Consider the following 22,317-nt stretch of genomic DNA (forward strand, 5'->3'; position numbering starts at 1 on the left):
TTTAACAAAGATGAGTGATTCCTCGAGTTGGTTGTCTTTGATTACAGTTGTGTAAACAGTCACTAGTCCACTATTTAAGTATTCCTAGAAATAATGAGAGGAAAGAGATTTTACAAGACAAATATGACCTCAGTCAGTGGGTCAGTTTTTCTCTCTCTTTCGGTGTGTGTTCCGACTCCCTGCTGTTTCCAGGTGCTGATCTCGTCCGCTGAAGTTCCTCTCCATTGCTGACCAACTAGCCATTCAGCAACTCTCACGCATCAATTGTGTGTGTGTGTGTGTGTAGTACGTGTGTGTGCAGTCTGTGTGAGCGGAAAGTGAACCGCACACTTTCAGCTGTTATTGTGTATTATTTCAAGAAAACGGTATTCACGTTCGCAGAAAGTAAGAGTCAATTCACACCAAAAGTTCCCAATAAGGTTTTTGTGGAATGTATTATGCATGCTGCATGAGTTCTCTGTGCAGTACAACAGATGCTTTTATTTTGAAATGGAAAGGTAGGCTACTCTTCTCATGGAATCCTCTTAACCTGACCTGGTTAAAAAGCAGATTAACCGCTAGCGAATGCGCCATCACAGTGATAGGTCCCCCCCCCCCCCCCTCCCCCCCAATAGTTCATCATTTAGACAACAGGGAGCTAGTTTCTGAACGTACGCTTTATTTAGGTTATCCTGATGGCCCCCTCTTTTACACATTGCGTCTGAAACAGGTTCTCTGTACCAGAGTCCTACTGCGATAAACTAAACACTGCTCGATCGCTTAATGGATTATGTCATTTCAACACAATGTCAGACGAAAATGATGAAAACGATGAAGACTCTGATGAATGGGAGGAAGAGGAACGAACAGGAGGCACACTTTCTTTCGTGACTACTTATTTCAGCGGTGTTGTTTCAGGTAGGCAATTTTCTCAAAAAACATCAGTTACCCCGTCAAAAAATAAGTACGCTACACAAGTACTCGCCCATTGAATATAACCAATATGTATTAGCAATTTATGCAATTGGAGAATTTTCAGTGATTGTTTGCCTTTAAAAGGTTATTTTTTAAGTTGCGTTTTGCCACACAACTGTAACTATATAGTAACGACGCTAGAGAGCGATGTTCGTAAATAGTTTTTTTTCACAATTTTTTTATAGATAATTTTTTATTTTGTATTTTACAAAGAGACAACAAAGAAATGTATACCAACAATGACCAGAAATTGAGCATAACCACACAGTATTAAGTATTGTAAAAAAGAAATAGTTGACGTGTTTACATGTACGTCATGGTCCTGCGACACATACTCTGTAGTTCTCTAACAGTGACATGGATGGCTAACTCCTTAATCCTTTTTGCAATGTTTCGGAGGATATCAGTTTTTTGGGGGGATGAATTCCACATTATACGCTAAGTAGACGTTTCGTCATGGATTTCATGTATGTGTATATATAGCCAGGCATGGTGGATCTAGCCCATGCTAAGCTGACTAGCTAGCTAGCATTACCCAACCGGTATTTCACTCCAGGAAATGTGACTTGCACCTCAAAGACAACATTGTTACAACGTCGTTTTGCGAACAGTAGCTGTTCCCTTTTTTGTCGTGACAACTGTAAGTTTGTCACGTAGGATTCCTAAGGAATTTGGGCTGTTTTCGAAGAGTCAACATGCTTAACGTCCCGTCCCAGTCCTTCCCAGCGCCAGGCTCCCAGCAGCGCGTGGCTGCGGCGGGACAGTCCGGGCGAAACAAAGTAAGTTGGTTGTCATGTCCGTCAAAGTGCCATATTCTTCCAGGAAGCACCATAAGTGGACAAGCTGCACCCCATTTAGTGTCATGTTAAGAGTGAGCTCTCTACATGGCATTGTTACACAGTCTCTGAATTGATGAACAATGTTTCTCTTCGTATTGTAGTGAACTGGGTTTGAAAGCAGAATTCAGCGTGTAAGACGTGACAGTTTGAAACAACTTAAACAGTGCATCGGAAAGTATCCACAGGCTTCACTGTTTCCACATGTTGTACACACGATCCCATAATGACAGTGACAACAATTCAAATTAACAACGAAAATGTAACATGAACATAAGTATTCACAGCCTTTGCTCAATACTTTGAATCACCTTTGGCGGTAATTACAGCCTAAAGTCTTTGAGTATCATGCTACAAACTTGGCACACCTATTTTTGGGCAGTTTCTCCCATTCTTCTCTTGCAGGACCTCTCAAGCTCCATCAGGTTAGATGGGGAGGATCAGTGCACAGCTCTCAGATCTCTCCAGAGATGTTCAATCGGGTTTAAGTCTGGGCTCTGGCTGGGCCACTCAAGCATTTTGAGCCAAACATTTTAATGTAATCCATCTAAAAATGTCAAATCAATTCAAAAAAAATATTATTTTATTGCCCTTTTTACAAGCAATGTCACAGAGGGCTTCACATACGCCCATAGACCTGCCCCTCAACTAACCTGAACCCTTAAGGAAGACAAGGAAAAACTCGGAGACGGTTGGTGTAAGAGAGGCTACCGGTAAACATAGTCATACAGCAGGGAAGTGTCAATGGGTGTTGAAACACCAACATCCAGTGTTCAACTGGGGTCAGAGTTGGTAAATGTTAGTTTAAGCAGAGGCAGCCTCAGGGCCACAATATGGCTGTAACAAGATGTGGAAGAAGCAAAGCTCTGTGAATACTTTCCAGATGCACTGTACATAATTCATACTGCTAATAAGACGCATCATAAATATAAGCTTGTGCCTGGTTGTTTATTAACAAGTCTAACTTCACGACACATTAGGCTACATAGTTAAATACAGTGGCTTTCAATAGCACATTCCTGGCTTTGTTTTGGAAACCAGTCACAAGAATGGGGACACCGGTTTCATCAGGATGACAACCTCCTCTTCCACATCTGTCTCCTACATGCCTCCATCGTTGATCCCGTTGCGTTAACTGTGTTTACCTCCTATTTGATTAATTTAACAGACACTTTTTATTTAAAGTGCCGTTCTAACAGTTTATATAGAAAGTACAATGTATGATCCAGGATCAGAAGTGCGTAGTTGTAACAACATTTTCGTCAAGGAACAGCCTGTGTTTACCCAGCACGGAGCAGCATAACCACATCTCAGTTTTTAGGCACTGTGCTACAACAACAATATCAAAGTCCACAGTCCTGCACACGGTCATTCTGGACAAAATATATAAATATAAATAGCAACAGTATTTTAAATATAAAGTGAGTTTACAGTAAGGTAAGTTCAGTACGGTGCAACAATAACATCTCACTCCAGTATGACAGTACAGTGCCACAATAACATCTCACTCCAGTATGACAGTACAGTGCCACAATAACATCTCACTCCAGTATGACAGTACAGTGCCACAATAACAGCTCACTCCAGTATGACAGTACAGTGCCACAAAACCATCTCACTCCAGTATAACAGTACAGTGCAACAATAACATCTCACTCCAGTATAAAAGTACAGTGCCACAATAACATCTCACTCCAGTATGACAGTACAGTGCCACAATAACATCTCACTCCAGTATAACAGTACAGTGCAACAATAACATTGTCGGCTCTGCTTCTGTTGTCGAAGGTGGCTCTCAAGCCCGGCCGCAGCTTGATGGACTGGATCCGAGTGGCCAAGAGTGGGCGGGACTTGACAGGGTTGAAAGGTCGCCTGATCGAGGTGACGGAGGAGGAGCTGGGGAGACACAGCACCAGGGAGGACTGCTGGACCTGCATACGAGGTGACCGCTGCTCCTCCTCAGTAGCCTGCCACCTGCAGGCCCTCTACATCAAAACGAAACACTTATCTGTGTCGCCCCTTTTTAACAGGCAGTGTCAAAGAGGGGTTTGGGTTAGGATGATTCCACCTGGAGAGATACCCTCCTGTAGGATAAAACTCTGACCCCTGCTCTTAGAGAGATACCCTCCTGTAGGTTTATATCCCAACCCCTGCTCTTAGAGAGATACCCTCCCATAGGTTTACACTCTTACCCTGATCACGGGGATACCTTCTTATAGGTTTACACAACAGCCCTGGGGTCCGCTAATTACATCCGAGATCAAATGACTCATCCAAGATTACATCATCTTGCTAATCATGATCTGCCTATTTAGGTTCTTCGAACAGCCCTGTTGTTTATGATTAGTATAGCTGGATTGAGGATAGGTCTGGGATAATAGTGCATTCATGCGTTGGTCTAAAAGGGCTGCTCTTAGAAAGATACCCTCCTGTAGGGTGACACTCCAACCCTGCTCCTGGAGAGATACCCTCCTGTAGGGTGACACTCCAACCCTGCTCCTGGAGAGATACCCTCCTGTGGGGTGACACTCCAACCCTGCTCCTGGAGAGATACCCTCCTGTGGGGTGACACTCCAACCCTGCTCCTGCAGAGATACCCTCCTGTGGGGTTACACTCCAACCCTGCTCCTGCAGAGATACCCTCCTGTGGGGTTACACTCCAACCCTGCTCCTGCAGAGATACCCTCCTGTAGGGTTACACTCCAACCCTGCTCCTGGAGAGATACCCTCCTGTAGGGTTATACTCCAACCCTGCTCCTGGAGAGATACCCTCCTGTAGGGTTACACTCCAACCCTGCTCCTGGAGAGATACCCTCCTGTGGGGTTATACTCTAACCCTGCACCTGGAGAGATACCCTCCTGTAGGGTTACACTCTAACCCTGCTCCTGGAGAGATACCCTCCTGTAGGTTTACACTCCAACCCTGCTCCTGGAGAGATACCCTCCTGTAGGTTTACACTCCAACCCTGCTCCTGGAGAGATACCCTCCTGTAGGGTTATACTCCAACCCTGCTCCTGGAGAGATACCCTCCTGTAGGTTTGCAGGGTTGGAGTGTCAACCTGCAGGAGGGTAGATATCCAGAATTTGCCATGGCAACAAATATTTACCAGGAACTGAGGTTGGTTAAGGTAAATTGGGATGATCTAATTTGAGCTAGTCCAACGTGCTCGTCTCTCCCCATCCTTTTCATCCGCCTGCATCATTCGCTCCTCATCCCAGGTTTTCCACATTAGCTGTAATGCACCCATTTGCAGTCCGGGGAATGTGCTCGCTTGTCAGAGCACAGTGAACAATCAAATCTTAATCCACTTTACGAGAGAAGCGGATGTCAGCAGTAGCGACGAGGACCGTTTGTGTCGCTCTCATTTGACACGCACCATTGGGCACGCACGCGCACAGAGACATATACATGTGTCCTGGTGTGTGTGTGTGTGTGTCCAAGGCTAGTACTTCAGCATGTGACTAGCCTTGGGCTTCTCCCTCTGGCAGAACTCCTCATGTTTGTATTCCAGTGACAGAGTAAGTCTAGGTCAGACAAACTATACAACACGTTCTTGAGGATACAGATTGATAGTTGGACACGTCAATATTCAAATGACTGACCTTAACAGCACCATCTAAAGTCACTGCCCCTACTGTTGTCCACCCACACGAATAAAACATCCAAATGCCGGTTCTCTCCAGCAGAGGGCGCTCCACACCCCTGTCACTGCTCAGGTGACCGTGGCTGCAAGCCTCAGGGACGTTACCATGGGAGCCACGTTTATTTGAGTACTCGTACTGTTCTGCAAGGCCATGCACACTCAAAGACTCTCATATTTTAGCCAGGTTTTCTTTTATTCGTTTTATTCAAATATTCATGTACTAAGTAACTTTTTTTGTGAGTAAATTGTGACTAAATGGTGTGTTTAATGCGTGTTGTGTGTGTGTGTGTGTGTGTGTTAGGCATGGTTTACAATATAAGCCCCTACATGGAGTTCCACCCTGGAGGAGAAGAGGAGTTAATGAAGGCAGCAGGCATTGATGGCACAGACCTGTTTGACCAGGTACAGTCCAGAGTGTGTGTGTGTGTGTGTATGTGTGTGTGTGTGTGTGTGCCAGTACACACATTCTGGGGGATGGTGTCGTTTCTGAGTTGCAAAAACTGTTAAAGCAATAATCTTCCTTTTAGTTACAACATCTAGTTAGAGTAGTCTAAATGGATTATCTGATCGCTTGATTTAAGTAAACACATGTTCTGTTTTACTGCACTGGCAGGCAATTTGCTCCAAACAAGTATACTTGCATTTAATCTTGATAGGGCATTAAAGTGTGTCCTCACTAGGTGTCTGGGCGGATGGGCCAACGTGCTGCTGTTCTTAGTGTGTGTGTGTGTGTGTGTGTATATTGTGTGTGTGTGTGTGTGTGTGAAGGTCCACAGGTGGGTCAACTATGAGTCCATGCTGAAAGAATGCCTTGTGGGCAGGATGGCAGTGAAGATTAGCACTGGCACTAAAGGTACACACCTGTCTGTGAACACACACACACCTGTCTGTGAACACACACACACACACCTGTCTGTGAACACACACACACACCTGTCTGTGAACACACACACACACCTGTCTGTAGAAACACACACACACCTCTCTAGACACACACACACCTGTCTGTAGACACACACAAACCTGTCTGTGAACACACACACACCTCTGTAGACAAACACACACACCTGTCTGTGAACACACACACACCTCTGTAGACACACACACACACACCTGTCTGTGAACACACACACACCTCTGTAGACACACACACACACACACCTCTGTAGACACACACACACACACACCTCTGTAGACACACAGCACATACTTCCCTCCCAGTCAGTATCCACACACACACACACTTCTTTTTGTCAATATCCGTACACACACTTCTCTCTCTGTCAATATCCACACACACTTATCTCTCTGTCAATATCCACACACACTTATCTCTCTGTCAATATCCACACAGACACACACTCACTTCTATCTGTCAATATCCATGCACTTCTGTCTATTATTAAAGGTACCTTCATATAAGGAACTCACCTTCATCATTGTATACGTTGAGATGAAAATATCCTCTTGTCTTCACAGCCCCCAAGAAGGACAGCATGACTCACTTGAACGGTACTGCCATCTGGTCTAGACGTGTAGATCACGTTGATGTACGAGTATTGAGTATGGCATATGGGTGTTAACTTTGAACTCTTCTCTCTTACCCTCTCTCTCTCTCTCTCTCTCTCTCTCTCTCTCTCTCTCCTTCTGTCATCTTTGATTAGGTCTCTCCCTTCCCCCGCCCCCTTCGTCCATGGGCCCTCCTGTAAACCTCGCCCCGCCCTCACCCTCTGCCCCACAACAGCCAGCAGCAGCCCCACCGCCAACCAAAGATGCGCGGCCCAGGTATTCAAAACAAACAGTCCTGATGCAATACCCACAGACTAAAGTATCATCTCAGCTACCAGACACAGTGTAAAGTAACAAATTAGATACCAGACACAGTGTAAAGTAACATATTAGATACCAGACACAGTGTAAAGTAACATCTTAGATACCAGACACAGTGTAAACTTACCACATCTCAGCTACCAGGCACAGTGTAAAGTATCATCTCAGCTACCAGACACAGTGTAAAGTAACATATTAGATACCAGACACAGTGTAAAGTAACCACATCTCAGCTACCAGACACAGTATAAAGTAACCACATCTCAGCTACCAGACACAGTGTAAAGTAACCACATCTCAGCTACCAGACACAGTGTAAAGTAACCACATCTCAGCTACCAGACACAGTGTAAAGTAACCACATCTCAGCTACCAGACACAGTGTACGGTAACATCTCAGCTACCAGACACAGTGTAAAGTAACATCTCAGCTACCAGACACAGTGTAAAGTAACATCTCAGCTACCAGACACAGTGTAAAGTAACATCTCAGCTACCAGACACAGTGTACGGTAACATCTCAGCTACCAGACACAGTGTAAAGTAACATCTCAGCTACCAGACACAGTGTAAAGTAACCACATCTCAGCTACCAGACACAGTGTAAAGTAACCACATCTCAGCTACCAGACACAGTGTAAAGTAACCACATCTCAGCTACCAGACACAGTGTAAAGCAGGGTCGGACTGGGACCGAAAAATAGCCCGGGACTTTGAAACCCAGACCGGCCCGTGTACAGTTGCTTAATACAAATAGGCTATATAATAATAAAGTATAATGCAGTGCTAACAAAATTAGATCTAATACAGTATCTAAAAATGAATATGGCACCAGAAGCTCGTCCTACCGTAGACGATCAGCAGGTTGCGCATCTGTGGTGCTTCGCTCTGCAACTGTCAATGATCCCATCACCATCAAGGGCCATCAGAATCTCCCTTTTCTGTAGCCATCGTCATAAAGTTATCCGTGTTATCTTGGGGACATGCTACTCAGTCTGTTCTTGATAAATGTCAAGGTTGAGAAACGTCTTTCACATGCCACTTGTGTGACAGAAAGAGTGAGGAGGAATTGAAAGGCCAAGCCAATCCCACTCTAGGCATCTGTCCAAAGGTTGTACTTTGTCAGGATTTGCAGTCTCTGCTGACCAGACTCATCTCTTCCTCAGTGTGTTCGCCACCATCAACCTCTTCACCACATTCAGATGTTGGAGTGGATCTTGCACTGTATTCATCTCGAGGTGACATCTTCAGTCTTCCCCACTGTGTTGCTGAGGACTTTAAATCAGCTTGAAGTCGTTCAGCCGCGGCTCTTTCGTCACATCTGACGAGGCACTTACTGACCTTTCCCAGTGCTGCTGTCGGTTGCCCTTTCGGCCTTATTTCAAGGAAGTCTTTTGGATCCGTACAGGCGAAATCCTCCCAACGGTTTTCATTTGCCTCAAAGCGGCGGTGGACGCTCTCTACCACTGTGTCCATTATGACATTCGATTCTGTAATGAGTGGCAGGGTGTGGTGAAGTCTCCTCCGTTGGGATATCTCACCCTGCTTGTTTTTCTTCTTCCTGACGCGTCTTTCAGGGGGAGAAGCGTGGACCTCAGCCTCAGAGTCAGCCTGTTTTTGAGGCTCTGTATCGGCCCACGCCACAAAGCTGTCAGCCGCTTGCTTCAACCCCTCAAAGTCCCTGTCCCGCTCCTTCAGGCTGTCTTGGGTACCTACAGCCAGCCGATGGGCAGTTAGGATGTCCATGCCATTGGTTTGCATGTTGTTAGAGAGGGGTGTTGTCAGAAACCTGGGCAGTGAGAATGGTCTCGTACTTGAGCGGACACTGTAAACCATTTTGCTTTAACTCACACAGTAGGGTTAACGGATGAGGCATTCCCAATCTTCTCTAGAGTTGAAATTAGGTCTACAAACAATGCATTCCAAGATGGCCCAAACACTTTTTTTCAGGGCAACATCTTTGGGCCCCAGCGTGTTTCACCTATTGGTGACAGGCGTCTGTGGCTGAGGGTCATCACTCTGGTGTCTGTGGCTGAGGGTCATCACTCTGGTGTCTGTGACTGAGGGTCATCACTCTGGTGTCTGTGGCTGAGGGTCATCACTCTGGTGTCTGTGGCTGAGGGTCATCACTCTGGTGTCTGTGGCTGAGGGTCGTCACTCTGGTGTCTGTGGCTGAGGGTCATCACTCTGGTGTCTGTGACTGAGGGTCATCACTCTGGTGTCTGTGACTGAGGGTCATCACTCAGGGGTCTGTGGCTGAGGGTCATCACTCTGGGGTCTGTGGCTGAGGGTCATCACTCTGGGGTCTGTGGCTGAGGGTCATCACTCTGGGGTCTGTGACTGAGGGTCATCACTCTGGTGTCTGTGGCTGAGGGTCATCACTCTGGGGTCTGTGGCTGAGGGTCATCACTCTGGTGTCTGTGGCTGAGGGTCATCACTCTGGGGTCTGTGGCTGAGGGTCATCACTCTGGGGTCTGTGACTGAGGGTCATCACTCTGGTGTCTGTGGCTGAGGGTCATCACTCTGGGGTCTGTGGCTGAGGGTCATCACTCTGGGGTCTGTGGCTGAGGGTCATCACTCTGGGGTCTGTGGCTGAGGGTCATCACTCTGGGGTCTGTGGCTGAGGGTCATCACTCGCTCCCTCCCAAATGTTCATCTGCTTATAGTCCTCTCGAATGAATACTGCCACATCATGGAATACAGAAAAGAGGGTAACAGATGGAATGACAATGGCAGTAGTGTCAGTTACAACTAGATTCAAAATGTGTGCATAGCACCAGACATGAACTTGAGTCGTCGAGTGTGCTGAGAGGAGAGTGGAGAATCCATGGTCCTTTCCCTGCATGTTAGCAGCTCCATCAGTCGCATTGTCAAGATATTATTTTAATATTCAAGTTGTCGTTGTCCAGGACCTGTTTAAGCAGTTTAACAAACGCTTTCCCAGATGAATCCTGGCAGTCCACCACAGCAAGCAGTCTCTCATGGACAACATCTGAAACGGAGCGAACAATAACACAACACTGGTGTTTAGATGTGATGTCGTGAGTGGTGTCTATCTGGACTGAAAACATACCAGCTTCCCTGGCCTCTTTTGCCACTTGTTCCTATATCATATGGCTGATGGGTTCAATAACTGATTCCACCGTTGCCTTGGAGACAAAGGTAACCAGTGATCCTCTTCCACCTTTTCCTTGAGATGCAAGCAGTTACGTGTTCATTTGGACAGACATCCTATTTGCTTAAAGATCCTGTAAAGTGGAATTGAAAATGAGTTTTAAGTCACACCACAGAAGAATGTGTTGTTAACTACATATCCAAATTTGAATGGAAAAAAAACCCACAGACAAGTATGTTAAATTGGGCTTTGAAATTGTGAGAAAATTAGCTGTCTTCTCTGCTTGAGACTGGTGGGGCGTGTTGCCTGAAGTAGCTAAATATCTGCCCCCTCGAATTAATTGAATTTAGCAACAGCAGCAAAACTAGCTATCAATTGCAGATATCAGAACAGACCTACCTGCAGTCTCTGAGTGTTTTATTTATTAATTACTTTGTCTTTGCATCATACCAGCTGAGTAACAGAATGTAACCGTTTGTGATCTGACGTAGGTAGGTCGCTGTGATGTAGATCGGTCAGGTTTTTCCCCCCCTTTACAAAACCTGAGCTGAGAACGGAAGAGAGACTGTTCAACGGTCTAACTCCACATTTCAGTGCGACAAAGTTTTCGCGCTTTGCACATGCTTTCAGGAACAAATTTCACACGTATATAATTTTCTAAGAAGCAAATCATGGAATTGGCTGTACCGGATCTTTAAAAGCAAAATCTCTTAAAGGAAGTTGGCATGATCAACTGCCTGATTCTCCAAGCTGTAGGCAGCTTCAGATTGGCCTCTGTAACTCAGACCACACTTTCCAATCAGCTTAACAACATCAACCACCCCCTCCAAGACCGTTCGCCTTTTTCTCCCTTGTTGTCGATGTTCACATCTGTTGATCCCAGAGTACAGATTTTGTCTGCCTTGCTGGCTTTGAGAAAGGACGCATCCGCACAATCTTCGTAAGCGACGGTTCTTTCATGCTCCTCTGTCCTTCGGTGCACATGTGACCAGGTTTCCATGCCATCCTTAACAAATGCATTCTCCTTTCCAGGCTTTCAAAATGCAGGGCTGAAATCTAGTCTCAATAGTTTGTGCTCCGTTTGTAGTTCAATTATTTTCGTTTGTGCTTTTATTTTTTTAGATATTAAAGAATGTTTTATAGGTCCTCCTGAGGTCACTCAGCCCCTGACATATTCGGAATGAACCCAAAATAGTCTAAATTGTATGTGCTGGTTGTGCCATTAAAATGGTTGCTTGTGCTGCAGTGGTATTTTTTATATTAGACATTTAACTATGGAAAAAATGAAAGCAGCACTAACGAAAATAATTGCAGCACCAACGTAGCTCAAACGATTTCGACTATTTTGACGATGTTTTGCGTTGGGTGGGGGGCCAACTTCACACAGGTTATGTAAGCCATTTTCTGTTTGACATTTTCAGAAATCAGAAATACCTGTTGGTTGTTGTGGATGAAAATTGAAAAACATCTCTAGGTCATTAGATTGAGGGCATTTGCAGTAATCATCTATCTTCCTTAACTCTGCCTCCACTTTCTCCCCTACTTTCTTTTTCTTTACTTCTATCTGTTTCTGCATCTGCTTTTTAATGTGACAAAGGAACAATAATCAGTTAACTGTAGTCAAGAATGAAAATAATAGCATCTTAGCTACCAGACACAGTGTAAAGTAACATCTCAGCTACCAGACACAGTGTAAAGTAACCACATCTCAGCTACCAGGCACAGTGTAAAGTAACATCTCAGCTACGAGGCACAGTGTAAAGTAACCACATCTCAGCTACCAGGCACAGTGTAAAGTAACATCTCAGCTACGAGACACAGTGTAAAGTAACATCTCAGCTACCAGACACAGTGTAAAGTAACATCTTAGATACCAGGCACAGTGTAAAGTAACCACATCTCAGCTACCAGGCACAGTGTAAAGTAACATCTTAGATACCAGGCACAGTGTAAAGTAACCACATCTCAGCTGCCAGGCACAGTGTAAAGTAACCACATCTCAGCTACCAGACACAGTGTAAAGTAACCACATCTCAGCTACCAGACACAGTGTAAAGTAACACCTCAGCTACCAGACACAGTGTAAAGTAACATCTCAGCTACGAGACACAGTGTAAAGTAACATCTCAGCTACCAGACACAGTGTAAAGTAACATCTTAGATACCAGGCACAGTGTAAAGTAACCACATCTCAGCTACCAGGCACAGTGTAAAGTAACCACATCTCAGCTACCAGACACAGTGTAAAGTAACCACATCTCAGCTACCAGACACAGTGTAAAGTAACATCTTAGATACCAGGCACAGTGTAAAGTAACCACATCTCAGCTACCAGACACAGTGTAAAGTAACATCTCAGCTACCAGACACAGTGTAAAGTAACATCTCAGCTACGAGACACAGTGTAAAGTAACATCTCAGCTACCAGACACAGTGTAAAGTAACATCTCAGCTACGAGACACAGTGTAAAGTAACATCTCAGCTACCAGACACAGTGTAAAGTAACATCTTAGATACCAGGCACAGTGTAAAGTAACCACATCTCAGCTACCAGGCACAGTGTAAAGTAACCACATCTCAGCTACCAGACACAGTGTAAAGTAACCACATCTCAGCTACCAGACACAGTGTAAAGTAACATCTTAGATACCAGGCACAGTGTAAAGTAACCACATCTCAGCTACCAGACACAGTGTAAAGTAACCATGTTTACCTCTGCAGGTACGACTGGTTCCAGACAGACGTGACTGTTAACTTGGTGGTGTACACCAAGAGGAAGGTAATACTGTCACACTGCGAGGCGCAGCCATGACCGCCCACCCCTACAGGAGGACGTGTGGGTTCAACCTCTCTAATTTCCTCCCTTAGATCCCCAGCACGGGCTGTACCATCGTGGATCTGCAGGAGGGTGTGCTGCGACTGGAGGTCCTGCTGGGGAAAATGTCTTACATGCTTCATCTACGTATGTAACCTCCTCCCACACACAGCTCCCACACAACTCACACACAAAGCACACACACAAAGCACACACACAAAGCACACACACCAAGCACACACACAAAGCACACACACAAAGGCACACACACATACTCTTTAACAAAAAAGCTTTCTCAGAACGCTCCGGGATGAGAATTTACTCGGAAAGAGACATAATGAATTGAGAGTGAAACCACACGCACACACGCGCCCTTACAAACACACTCCCGTACACACTCCGATACACACACACACTCCCATACACACACACACTCCCCTGGACGTCTCCGCATAATGAAGTGGCCTTCCAGTTTATTCCACTGTGGGCCAGCCTGTATTAGAAGGCAGGAATGACACTGCTTTGACAAGTGGAAGAAACGGCCTGCAGCATGAGTCAGATAGGCTACCTCTCTCTGGGGATGGAACTCTGTTTGCGTACAGCAGTAAAATAATCTTCAGAGCAGACGCTAAGTGCTTGGTTTGTGCTAACTGTAACTGTACCGCGTTGGGGTGTGAAGGCTGATGTGACTGTGTGTGTGTGTGTCTCTCTCAGGGCTAGCCCAAGACGTACAGCCAAGCGTTGCTGGTAAGAAGATAACTTTTTTTGTGCGATTGTCTTGGCTGTTGATTTGAGTCGTGCCGAAATTAAAGTTTCTTTGTCACTCTTTTCGCCTTCTGTCTGTCGTCTCTGTCTCTCTTCGTCACTCTTTCTTTCTTTTCTCGCTTCCTCTATGCCCCCTCTCCCACCTCTCTCTCTCTCTCGCCCACCTCTTCCTCCTGCACATTTGCCTCCTCGTTCGTTCTTTCGTCCTCCCCTCCCCCTCCTCTCTTCCTCCTCCTCCCCCTCTTCTCTTCCTCCTCCTCCCTTCCCCCTCCCTCCCTCCCTCCCCCCCTCCCTCCTCCCCCTCCTCCCCTCCATGGTACCAGTCCAGACAGCACCTGCTGTGGGGAAGGTCCAGCTGATCCTTCGTAAGCAGGCCAGGGGGAAGTGGTCGGAGCTGGGCCAGCCTCTGGACTCGCACGACTCTCTCCTGAGGAGGAAAGACAGAGGTGATCCTCCCCTGACAGGGACACCTCAGCTCCACACTTCAGACTGGAAACGTGCTCCGTTTATTTGCTGTGGGAGGACAACCCCAAATCAACGTGTGTCTTACTGATTGTCTTACTGCTTGTCTCCTTCCCTCCTCTCCTCTCCTGTGTCCTCCCCTCCTTACTCTCTCTGCCATCTTCTGCTATATCTTTCCCTCTCCTCTCCTCTCCTCTCCTCTCCTCTCCTCTCCTCTCCTCTCCTCTCCTCTCCTCTCCTCTCCTCTCCTCTCCTCTCCTCTCCTCTCCTCTCCTCTCCTCTCCTCTCCTCTCCTCTCCTCTCCTCTCCTCTCCTCTCCCCTCCATGCAGGCCTCTTCTACAGGGAGTGTGTGTTGGTGTCGAAAAGCGAGGTGAGCCACGACACGCTGGTCTTCCGGCTGCAGCTGCCTCAGGGAACGCTTCTGCACGTGCCCACTGGGAAACACGTCTACCTCAAGGCCCGTATCCAAGGTAACGCCCCGGACGTGCGCCCGTACCTCCTGACGACAGCTGGGGAGAGCCATTTGTCAACATGCCTAGTCAGCTGTAACTTAACCCCGCTCAACCCTTAAGTCTACCTCGTGTTTGCTACCTAGATATCTGTTGGGGGGGGGAGGCATTTTCATGGTTTTAATGGACGGTTTTAAGTGGGGAATTCTGTGTCCCTGGTGCAGATAGTGAGGTGGTGAAACCGTACACTCCAGTAGAGCAGACACTCATGCCTGCTGGCCCCGCCCCTCCGGATCCCGCAGGCTCCGCCCCCACGCCCCTCCCCCCGGACTCCTCCCCCCAGGGGGCGGGGCCTGACCTGTTCCTCATGGTCAAGGTGTACCCAGAGGGAGTGTTCAGCCCTCACCTGAACAGCCTTGAGACAGGTAAGGTTGGGAGCCTGTGTACAGGAAGACATTAACAACTACTGTATACTGTACAACATGTGGATGCCAATTACAATTACAGTTATTTTGCTGCTGCTCAACAACGAAAGCGGAGATTGCCAACGTAGCAGAAAGTCGGCAGATTCGTCTCTAGTCGCTAGGTGGCATTTTTTTGTTGCTAGGGACGGTGAAAAGTCAAGCGAAAAAATCGCTAAATTGGCAACACTGCCCCCTTTTGGGTCCGTGTCACCTGGATGGTGACGGCCACCGGTGATGACGCCCCTTGGGGTTCCTGGTCTTCTGTGTCCACTGACGGGGTTACTGGGATGGGAATTAGAACCTGGGGTTCGTTCGTGATATAGTCCTGGATTCAGCGAGGAGGTCTGATGCTAGAATGGACCTTGATTATCCGTTTCTATGAGTGTTGCGTTCTGTCGGGTTTCACTCTGCTGCCTCCTGTCCGTCTCCGTGGGTGATGACGCGGGCCTGATCTTGCCTACCCGTCAACAACCCGTTGGGATGGGTCAAATATGATTGTTTTAATGGCGAGGTCTGGAGAGTCATCCTCGTTACCTCCGGCCTTGATGTCGGCCCGTTTGTTGTCTCGGGACTGACACAAGCGACCTACCCAAGACTCCAGGGTGATTCTCTTTGTGTTGCTATCAAGACGTTACAGTATATGTATAGCCTGTGTGTTTGTGTGTGTGTGTGCTGTACGTATGAACACGGGTGTGTGTGTGTGCTGTACGTATGAACACGCGTGTGTGTGTGTGGTTGTGTATGTGCGTGAGCTTTCGTTATGTAGCCTGTTATGCGTCCAGTGTTATGTTGTTTATGAACAAGACTTGCCAAGGCCGTCCGATTACACTCAGGGGAAATGAGATGGACCCAAGTTTGCCTTTGTGTGACGTACTGCACACGACCACAGCTTGGCTGACGCCAGCTTTTCAGATGCTGATCTCACTGATCCCCCCCCCCCCCCCCCTAACCAAGAGGGCACTAGGGGGCAGACAGACAAACTGCCCCCAGTCCAGATCATTCTGCCTCCAGGATGAGGTTCAGGACCCAGAGGACACCAGTATCCACACGGATGTCCTTGCCTGTTGGGTGCAAGCTGGACTAGATGAAGGTGTTGGTTTCCGGCTGCCAGATCATGTTTGGCAGTCGCACTGAGCAGTAGGTGGGATCGTTGAATTAAGGCGTCACGCGGGCCGCTGTAATCACAGTCTTAGTCACATACACGTCTTCTGCCCAGAGTCTTTCATCATGGCTGTCTCTCTCCCTCTCTCTCCCTCTCTCCCTCCCTCTCCCTCTCTCTCTCCTCTCTCTCTCTCTCTCTCTCTCTCTCTCTCTCTCTCTCTCTCTCTTCTTTGTCCTTTTCCTTTTATCAGTGGTCGTCTTTTGTTCTTCGTCACAGCTACATACTCTCCCTCCCCTCCCTCCCTCCCTCCCTCCCTCCCTCCCTCCCTCCCTCCCTCCCTCCCTCCCTCCCTCCCTCCCTCCCTCCCTCCCTCCCTCCCCTCACCCTAATGTTTTTGCTCCCTCCCTCTCTCGCCCACCCACCCTCCCTCTCATTTCCTCTCTTTTTGCCTCTTCTCCTCTCATTTTGAATATGGCCCCCCACACTCATGCATCAGCAGAGAGCCCATTCAGATAAATCAATTACACCCAGCAGATAGCCTGATCCAACTCGGCACTCACTCTGGAAATGAGTTGCTATTTAAAGTCTGGTTTGCACGCACACACATGCGCACAGACACTGTCCCCCCTAATGGAGGTGGCTCTGATCCTCTCGTACGGTCGGTAGACCAGAACTTTCCGGGGCTTAATGAGTGCCATGGAGTCAGGGAAGCCTGGCCAGACTGCAGGAGGATAAACAGGCTTCCTTCATTACAACTGCAGCACACTCACTCCTGGCTGTCTCTTTCTGAGCCCAGCGTGGAGACAGGGAACCTGTGTGTGTGTGTGTGTGTGTGTGTGTGTGTGTGTGTGTGTGTGTGTGTGTGTGTGTGTGTGTGTGTGTGTGTGTGTGTGTGTGTGTGTGTGTGTGTGTGTGTGTGTGTGTGTGTGTGTGTGTGTGTGTGTGTGTGTGTGTGTGTGTGTGTGCGTGCGTGCGTGTGTGTGTGCATGGGTGTGTGAGGTTGTCAGAGAGCTGATACCTTATTTTGTCCCTGACACCTTCTGCTAGGACTCAGTACAGACAGTCCTCTATCTACACTGATCAACCAGTCAGACAGTCCACTTTTTCATGTTTTTCCCCCCCCAGCTCCACCACCCCCAGCTCAACCACACTGTCTTCTGCATCATCACTACAGGATGCTGTTGGTGCTCTGGGAAGCTTCTGACTTGCCTTGAGACGATTCATTCATGCAGTTGTTTTTCTCCCCGCTGGTTGCCTAGGTGACCGTCTGTCGGTAAGCAACCCTGACGGACCGTTCAGTCTCCGCCCCCTCCGTGATGTCACACACCTGTACCTGATAGCTGCCGGCACGGGGTTCACGCCCATGGCTCGACTCATCCGATTGGCTCTGGAGGATCTGGCCAATCTCAGGTGAGCATGGGACCAGGTGTGTGGGTCAAAGGTCAGCCCGGGCTGTGTGGAGTGGGCGGAGTTTATCCTTTAAGGAGAGAAGAGGTGAGCAGGGTAGAGTAGAGTACAGCAGGGTAAAGAGAGGAGAGGACAGTAGAGCACAGTAGAGTAGACTGGAGAGCAGAGTATAGTACAGTACAGCACAGTAGAGTAGAGTACAACAGTGTAGAACTGATTTCCGAGGGGAATTGAAATGTATGAATTGCTGTTCAGCGTCTTGCAAGGCGATAAACAGGAAATCTGTCCAAACATCAAAGAGTGACCTCTGACCTCTAATTAAACTTTGAATCCTGACCTCTGACATCTAATTACAACTGGGGTGTTGACCTGTGACCTCTAATTAAACATGTGATGTTGGCAGGTCAGCCGTAGGGGGCGCTGTGGGGTCCGGTGACAGGCCGAATGCAGCTGAAAACATTGCATGTAAACACAACCTCTCTGCCAGTAACAATATGTGATGCACCAACAGGTTGTATGGTGTGTTCAGATGGTGTTGTTGTCAGAGAGTTTAGGATGCCAGGGCCAGCTTCCTGAATAAAACAAATGCATGAATCAGTATTTACAGAAGACAGAGGAGGGAGGACAGCAGGGTTTGGATCTGGAATCCAACATGGATTCTAAATCCTGTATTGTGTGTCTGTGTGTGTGTGTGCATATTTGTGTTTGTGTGCTCTCAGGAAAACCAAGCTGATGTTTTTCAACCGTCAGGAGAGAGACATTCTATGGCGCTCTGAGCTGGATGACCTTGCTGCTAAGGAGGAGAGGTAATGCGTGTGTGTGTGTGTGCGTGCATGTGTGTGTGTGTGTGTATCACTCTCGAAGATTGAGAAGCATGGTTACAAACCCTGAAGGAGGCTTTAGTAGTGTGTGTGCGTGTCTGCCTCCAGGTTCCAGGTGGACTACGTCCTCTCCCAGCCCTGTGATAGGTGGACGGGCAGGAAGGGGCGGGTGGACGCGACCATGTTAGCAGACCTCCTGGTCCGTCCCGAGGGCTCCAGCTGTTATGTGTGTGTGTGTGGCCCCTCCCCCTTCACAGAGCTGGCCGTCAGGTGAGCCTTCATCCAGACACTCCTGACTGGCTGCTCACAGAGCTCAGCTCACATCCACCATAACTACATGACCTGGAGATAGTGTCTAATGTTACATCTCCATCTGATGCACTCACCCTCCCTCCCTGTTCTCGTGTGTGTGTGTGTGTGTGTGTGTGTTCCAGGTTGGTGAAACAGCAGGGCTTCAGTGAAGAAGAGATTCATGCCTTCCAGGGCTGACTTCCACCCGTGTCAGCACTGACACCTCTCAGCCTCAGCTTGCTGTGTGTGTGTGTTTCTGTATGCGTGTTTGGGTGTATGTTTCTGTGTGTGTGTGTGTGTGTGTGAGAGTGAGTCATTAAGGTCTGCTAGGTGTAAAGGGTTGTTCTGTGCGGTGCTGACTGAGAGGAACCTAATGCATCTGTTGTTTACCGTGGTCTGCCCAGAGACTCCTCATGCTGTTAGACTAGCAGAGACAACACTGCTCTCTCTCTCTCTCTCTTTATCTGTATCTCTCTCCATTCCCTCATCTCCCCGAGTCTACTCCACTTCACCTCTCTTTTTCTCTCCCCTCATGTCCTCTCTCTTTATCTCTACCTCTCTCTCCCCTCATGTCCTCTCTCTTTATCTCAACCTCTCTCTCCCCTCATGTCCTCTCTCTTTATCTCTACCTCTCTCTCCCCTCATGTCCTCTCTCTTTATCTCTACCTCTCTCTCCCCTCATGTCCTCTCTCTTTATCTCTACCTCTCTCTCCCCTCATGTCCCCCTCTCTGATTCTGACCAGCCATTCCTCCGCAAGCTGGAGAAGCACGCACAGAGGATATCCAATTAGTGTCCCAGCACAGGCCTAACAAGCCCTGGCCACAGAAACCCCCCTAATCACCTGCTTCTGTACGTGAAGCGCATCCCTCTCCGACTGCCTGTTACACGCAGCCAGGAAGTAGGATAGCCTATGATGCGTCCTCATGTGCTCAGCAGGAAGTAGGATATGGAAATGGCTCTCTACTGTGTAATTGCATCATTTTAATTTCTCAGACTGTTTTACCACAACCTTGAAGATCAAAGCCATTCAGAGATTTTGCAGTTCACTACGGTGTGTCACCTGAACAATTGCAGCTGTTCTATCTAATGTAAGACATGAAATGACTTGCTTCTATTTTTATTTTATTTTTAAAGAGGGAGCAAGAGAGACCAGCCTTTTTATTCCACAGCTGTTCAACTTTAACATCCATTTTCGTTTTGACATTTAAGACCACCTGTCCCTTTGTAAAACAAGAAACTGCCATCACATTTCTAAAGAACCTATGCCAAGCTGTGCAGAGCACAATTCAAGCCCTTTCCCCACAAAGTGATATTATTTATTTTGATGTGTGTGAAAGAGTGTAGCCCTCTGGAGTTCACAGGAGCCTGTGTTCAAACGTCAGGGATTAGGACGGGTTCTGTGTTTACAGCCAACAGGGGATTGTTGTTTCCTTTGTGAAGGAATAGTTACTCTCAGATGCTGTGTGTGTGTGTGTGTGTCAGAGCGCTGTCGCATGAGTCCAGTGTAAACACCCAACATTTGTTTGGTTTCATTTTGGAGAGCAAACCTTTTGTTGTCCGAAATCTGTCCCCCAAAGTCTTTGGAAGAAGATTTTTATTTGGCGGAATTGTTTGTGGTTTTATTTTCTTCGCGTCCTTAATAAACCTGAAGCTCTTAGCCGCTCCATAAACACACAGTGAATGACAACATTCAGTGTTGGCTGAGCTGCATTGGGCTTGACTCGAATCAGGAAAAACACACTTCACGCTTCAATCATCCCAGAGCAGCAGATGAACCATCCGACTGTCTTCGTGGAGGGAGAGCAGGCTGATTGTGTAGGCGACTGAAGTCGGGGTGAAGTGGCTGGGCCGGGGGGGGTTATCCTGTAGGCAGAATGTGATTGGTCTTGGTTGGACTTTTGAAATGTCTTCTCCCTCTCCCTTTTTTTCTCCCCCCTTCTCCCTCATGCATATCCAGCTGTGTTAACATGCATACTGCTGTACCGCGTGCTTCATGTCACTTGTGCTTAAGCTGTTTGTAAATAAATAATAGATGCCTAGAAGACAGCGTACTGGCTACTGGCTCCTGTACCTGGCCTGCTTGTGTGTCTGCTTCAGCAGAGCGCAGCATTGCTGTCAGGCTTCTATCTGAAAACATCAGCTCGGATGAGAAGCACGTCTGTTTGCGCCGGGCGGTCCCCGAGTCAACCCTTCGCCCCCCCCCCCCCATCTCTCTCTTTCTGTCTTCCCCCTCTCTTTCTGTCCTTCACCTCTTTCTCTGTCCCCCCTCTCTCCCACTTTCTCCACCTTTTTCTCTATCCCTATCTCTATTTCTCCCCTTCCCCCGTCTCTCTCTCTTTCTCCCCTCCGCCCCATCTCTCTCTATCTCCCCTCATCTCTCTCGATGTAACGACTTCAAGCATGTATCCTGTAGGCGCTCTAAATGTCCTTGAATCTCTGCACATGACTAGAGCTATCTTAAGGAGCCCCAGTGGCACACAACGCCCGCACCACATACACACTACACAATCTACACACACACACACACAACCTACACATTATCTCACACACACACACCACACGCCAGGAAATGAAACGGCACCTTTAGAGGGAAAGATCACACAAGAGGTTTCCACAGATGAAAGACAACCTTGTGTGTGGTCTTGTTTGTAAATGAGAGAGGGACGTTTTAACTGGTGAAGCTCCTGGAGGGGAATGTGTTGGAGCCGAGATGAGATGCTGGATGGTGGGAGTTCCACCCTGGGAAAAGGTCAAGGAAAATCTTGGTTTGAGAGGAAGAGGCATACAAACCAGAGCTGTATGGAAATGTCATTGAAGGGTTTTGTATGATGTTGGATATCTGTAAGGAATGTCAAATGGACATGATTTTTGACATTTTCCATCCACACAATCTAGCAACCGACCCAAGAGTGTGTGATTGTGCTGGAATACTGATGGGGGAATCAGCAATGCCAATTTCGCTCACAGTTACAGAGTTGACTTCTTGTCAAAGGTTGGCACAATAGCCAAACTAAAATGTCAACATGAAATATAATCGTCGGAAGCAACCACCATCACAAATGTTGACGTGAAAGAAAGGTTCTGCAAGGTGAAATCCTTCGGTGTGATTAATGGGGCAGTTTGGATCAGAAGAGTGTCTGGAACACCCTCACCTCAGACACACATTCTGGAACACCCTCACCTCAGACACACGTTCTGGAACACCCTCACCTCAGACACACATTCTGGAACACCCTCACCTCAGACACACATTCTGGAACACCCTCAGACACACATTCTGGAACACCCTCAGACACACATTCTAGAACACCCTCACCTCAGACACACATTCTGGAACACCCTCAGACACACATTCTAG

The 22,317-nt window shown here is 47.6% G+C and overlaps 1 protein-coding gene across 2 annotated transcripts; it reads left to right on the forward strand.

Moving 5' to 3' along the window:
• Positions 1-685: 685 nt before the first annotated feature.
• LOC124464424 (cytochrome b5 reductase 4) lies at positions 686-21,008 on the forward strand. Of its 2 annotated transcripts, XM_047016284.1 has the most exons (17): positions 688-897; positions 1,612-1,733; positions 3,579-3,732; positions 5,737-5,837; positions 6,204-6,288; positions 6,915-6,947; positions 7,100-7,220; positions 13,103-13,160; positions 13,250-13,343; positions 13,911-13,943; positions 14,285-14,407; positions 14,754-14,894; positions 15,098-15,298; positions 17,699-17,849; positions 18,566-18,652; positions 18,776-18,937; positions 19,102-21,008. In XM_047016284.1, the coding sequence occupies exons 1-17, from the start codon at positions 786-788 to the stop codon at positions 19,154-19,156; spliced, it is 1,833 nt and encodes a 610-aa protein (XP_046872240.1). In that variant the 5' UTR covers positions 688-785; the 3' UTR covers positions 19,157-21,008. The 2 variants fall into 2 exon arrangements, with proteins under 2 accessions (XP_046872241.1, XP_046872240.1); XM_047016285.1 differs by lacking the exon at positions 6,915-6,947 and having other exon boundaries at positions 686-897.
• The last annotated feature ends 1,309 nt before the right edge of the window (positions 21,009-22,317 follow it).

This window comes from Hypomesus transpacificus, unplaced genomic scaffold (genome assembly GCF_021917145.1).
Source record: "Hypomesus transpacificus isolate Combined female unplaced genomic scaffold, fHypTra1 scaffold_336, whole genome shotgun sequence".
Classification (NCBI taxonomy): domain Eukaryota; kingdom Metazoa; phylum Chordata; class Actinopteri; order Osmeriformes; family Osmeridae; genus Hypomesus; species Hypomesus transpacificus.

Coding starts and splice junctions, on each gene's coding strand:
- LOC124464424 (XM_047016284.1), top strand. CDS start 786: ATGTCAGACGAAAATGATGAAAACGATGAAGACTCTGATGAATGGGAG. Junction 6,289..6,914: donor GATTAGCACTGGCACTAAAG/GTACACACCTGT, acceptor TTGTCTTCACAG/CCCCCAAGAAGGACAGCATG. Junction 18,653..18,775: donor CTTGCTGCTAAGGAGGAGAG/GTAATGCGTGTG, acceptor GTCTGCCTCCAG/GTTCCAGGTGGACTACGTCC.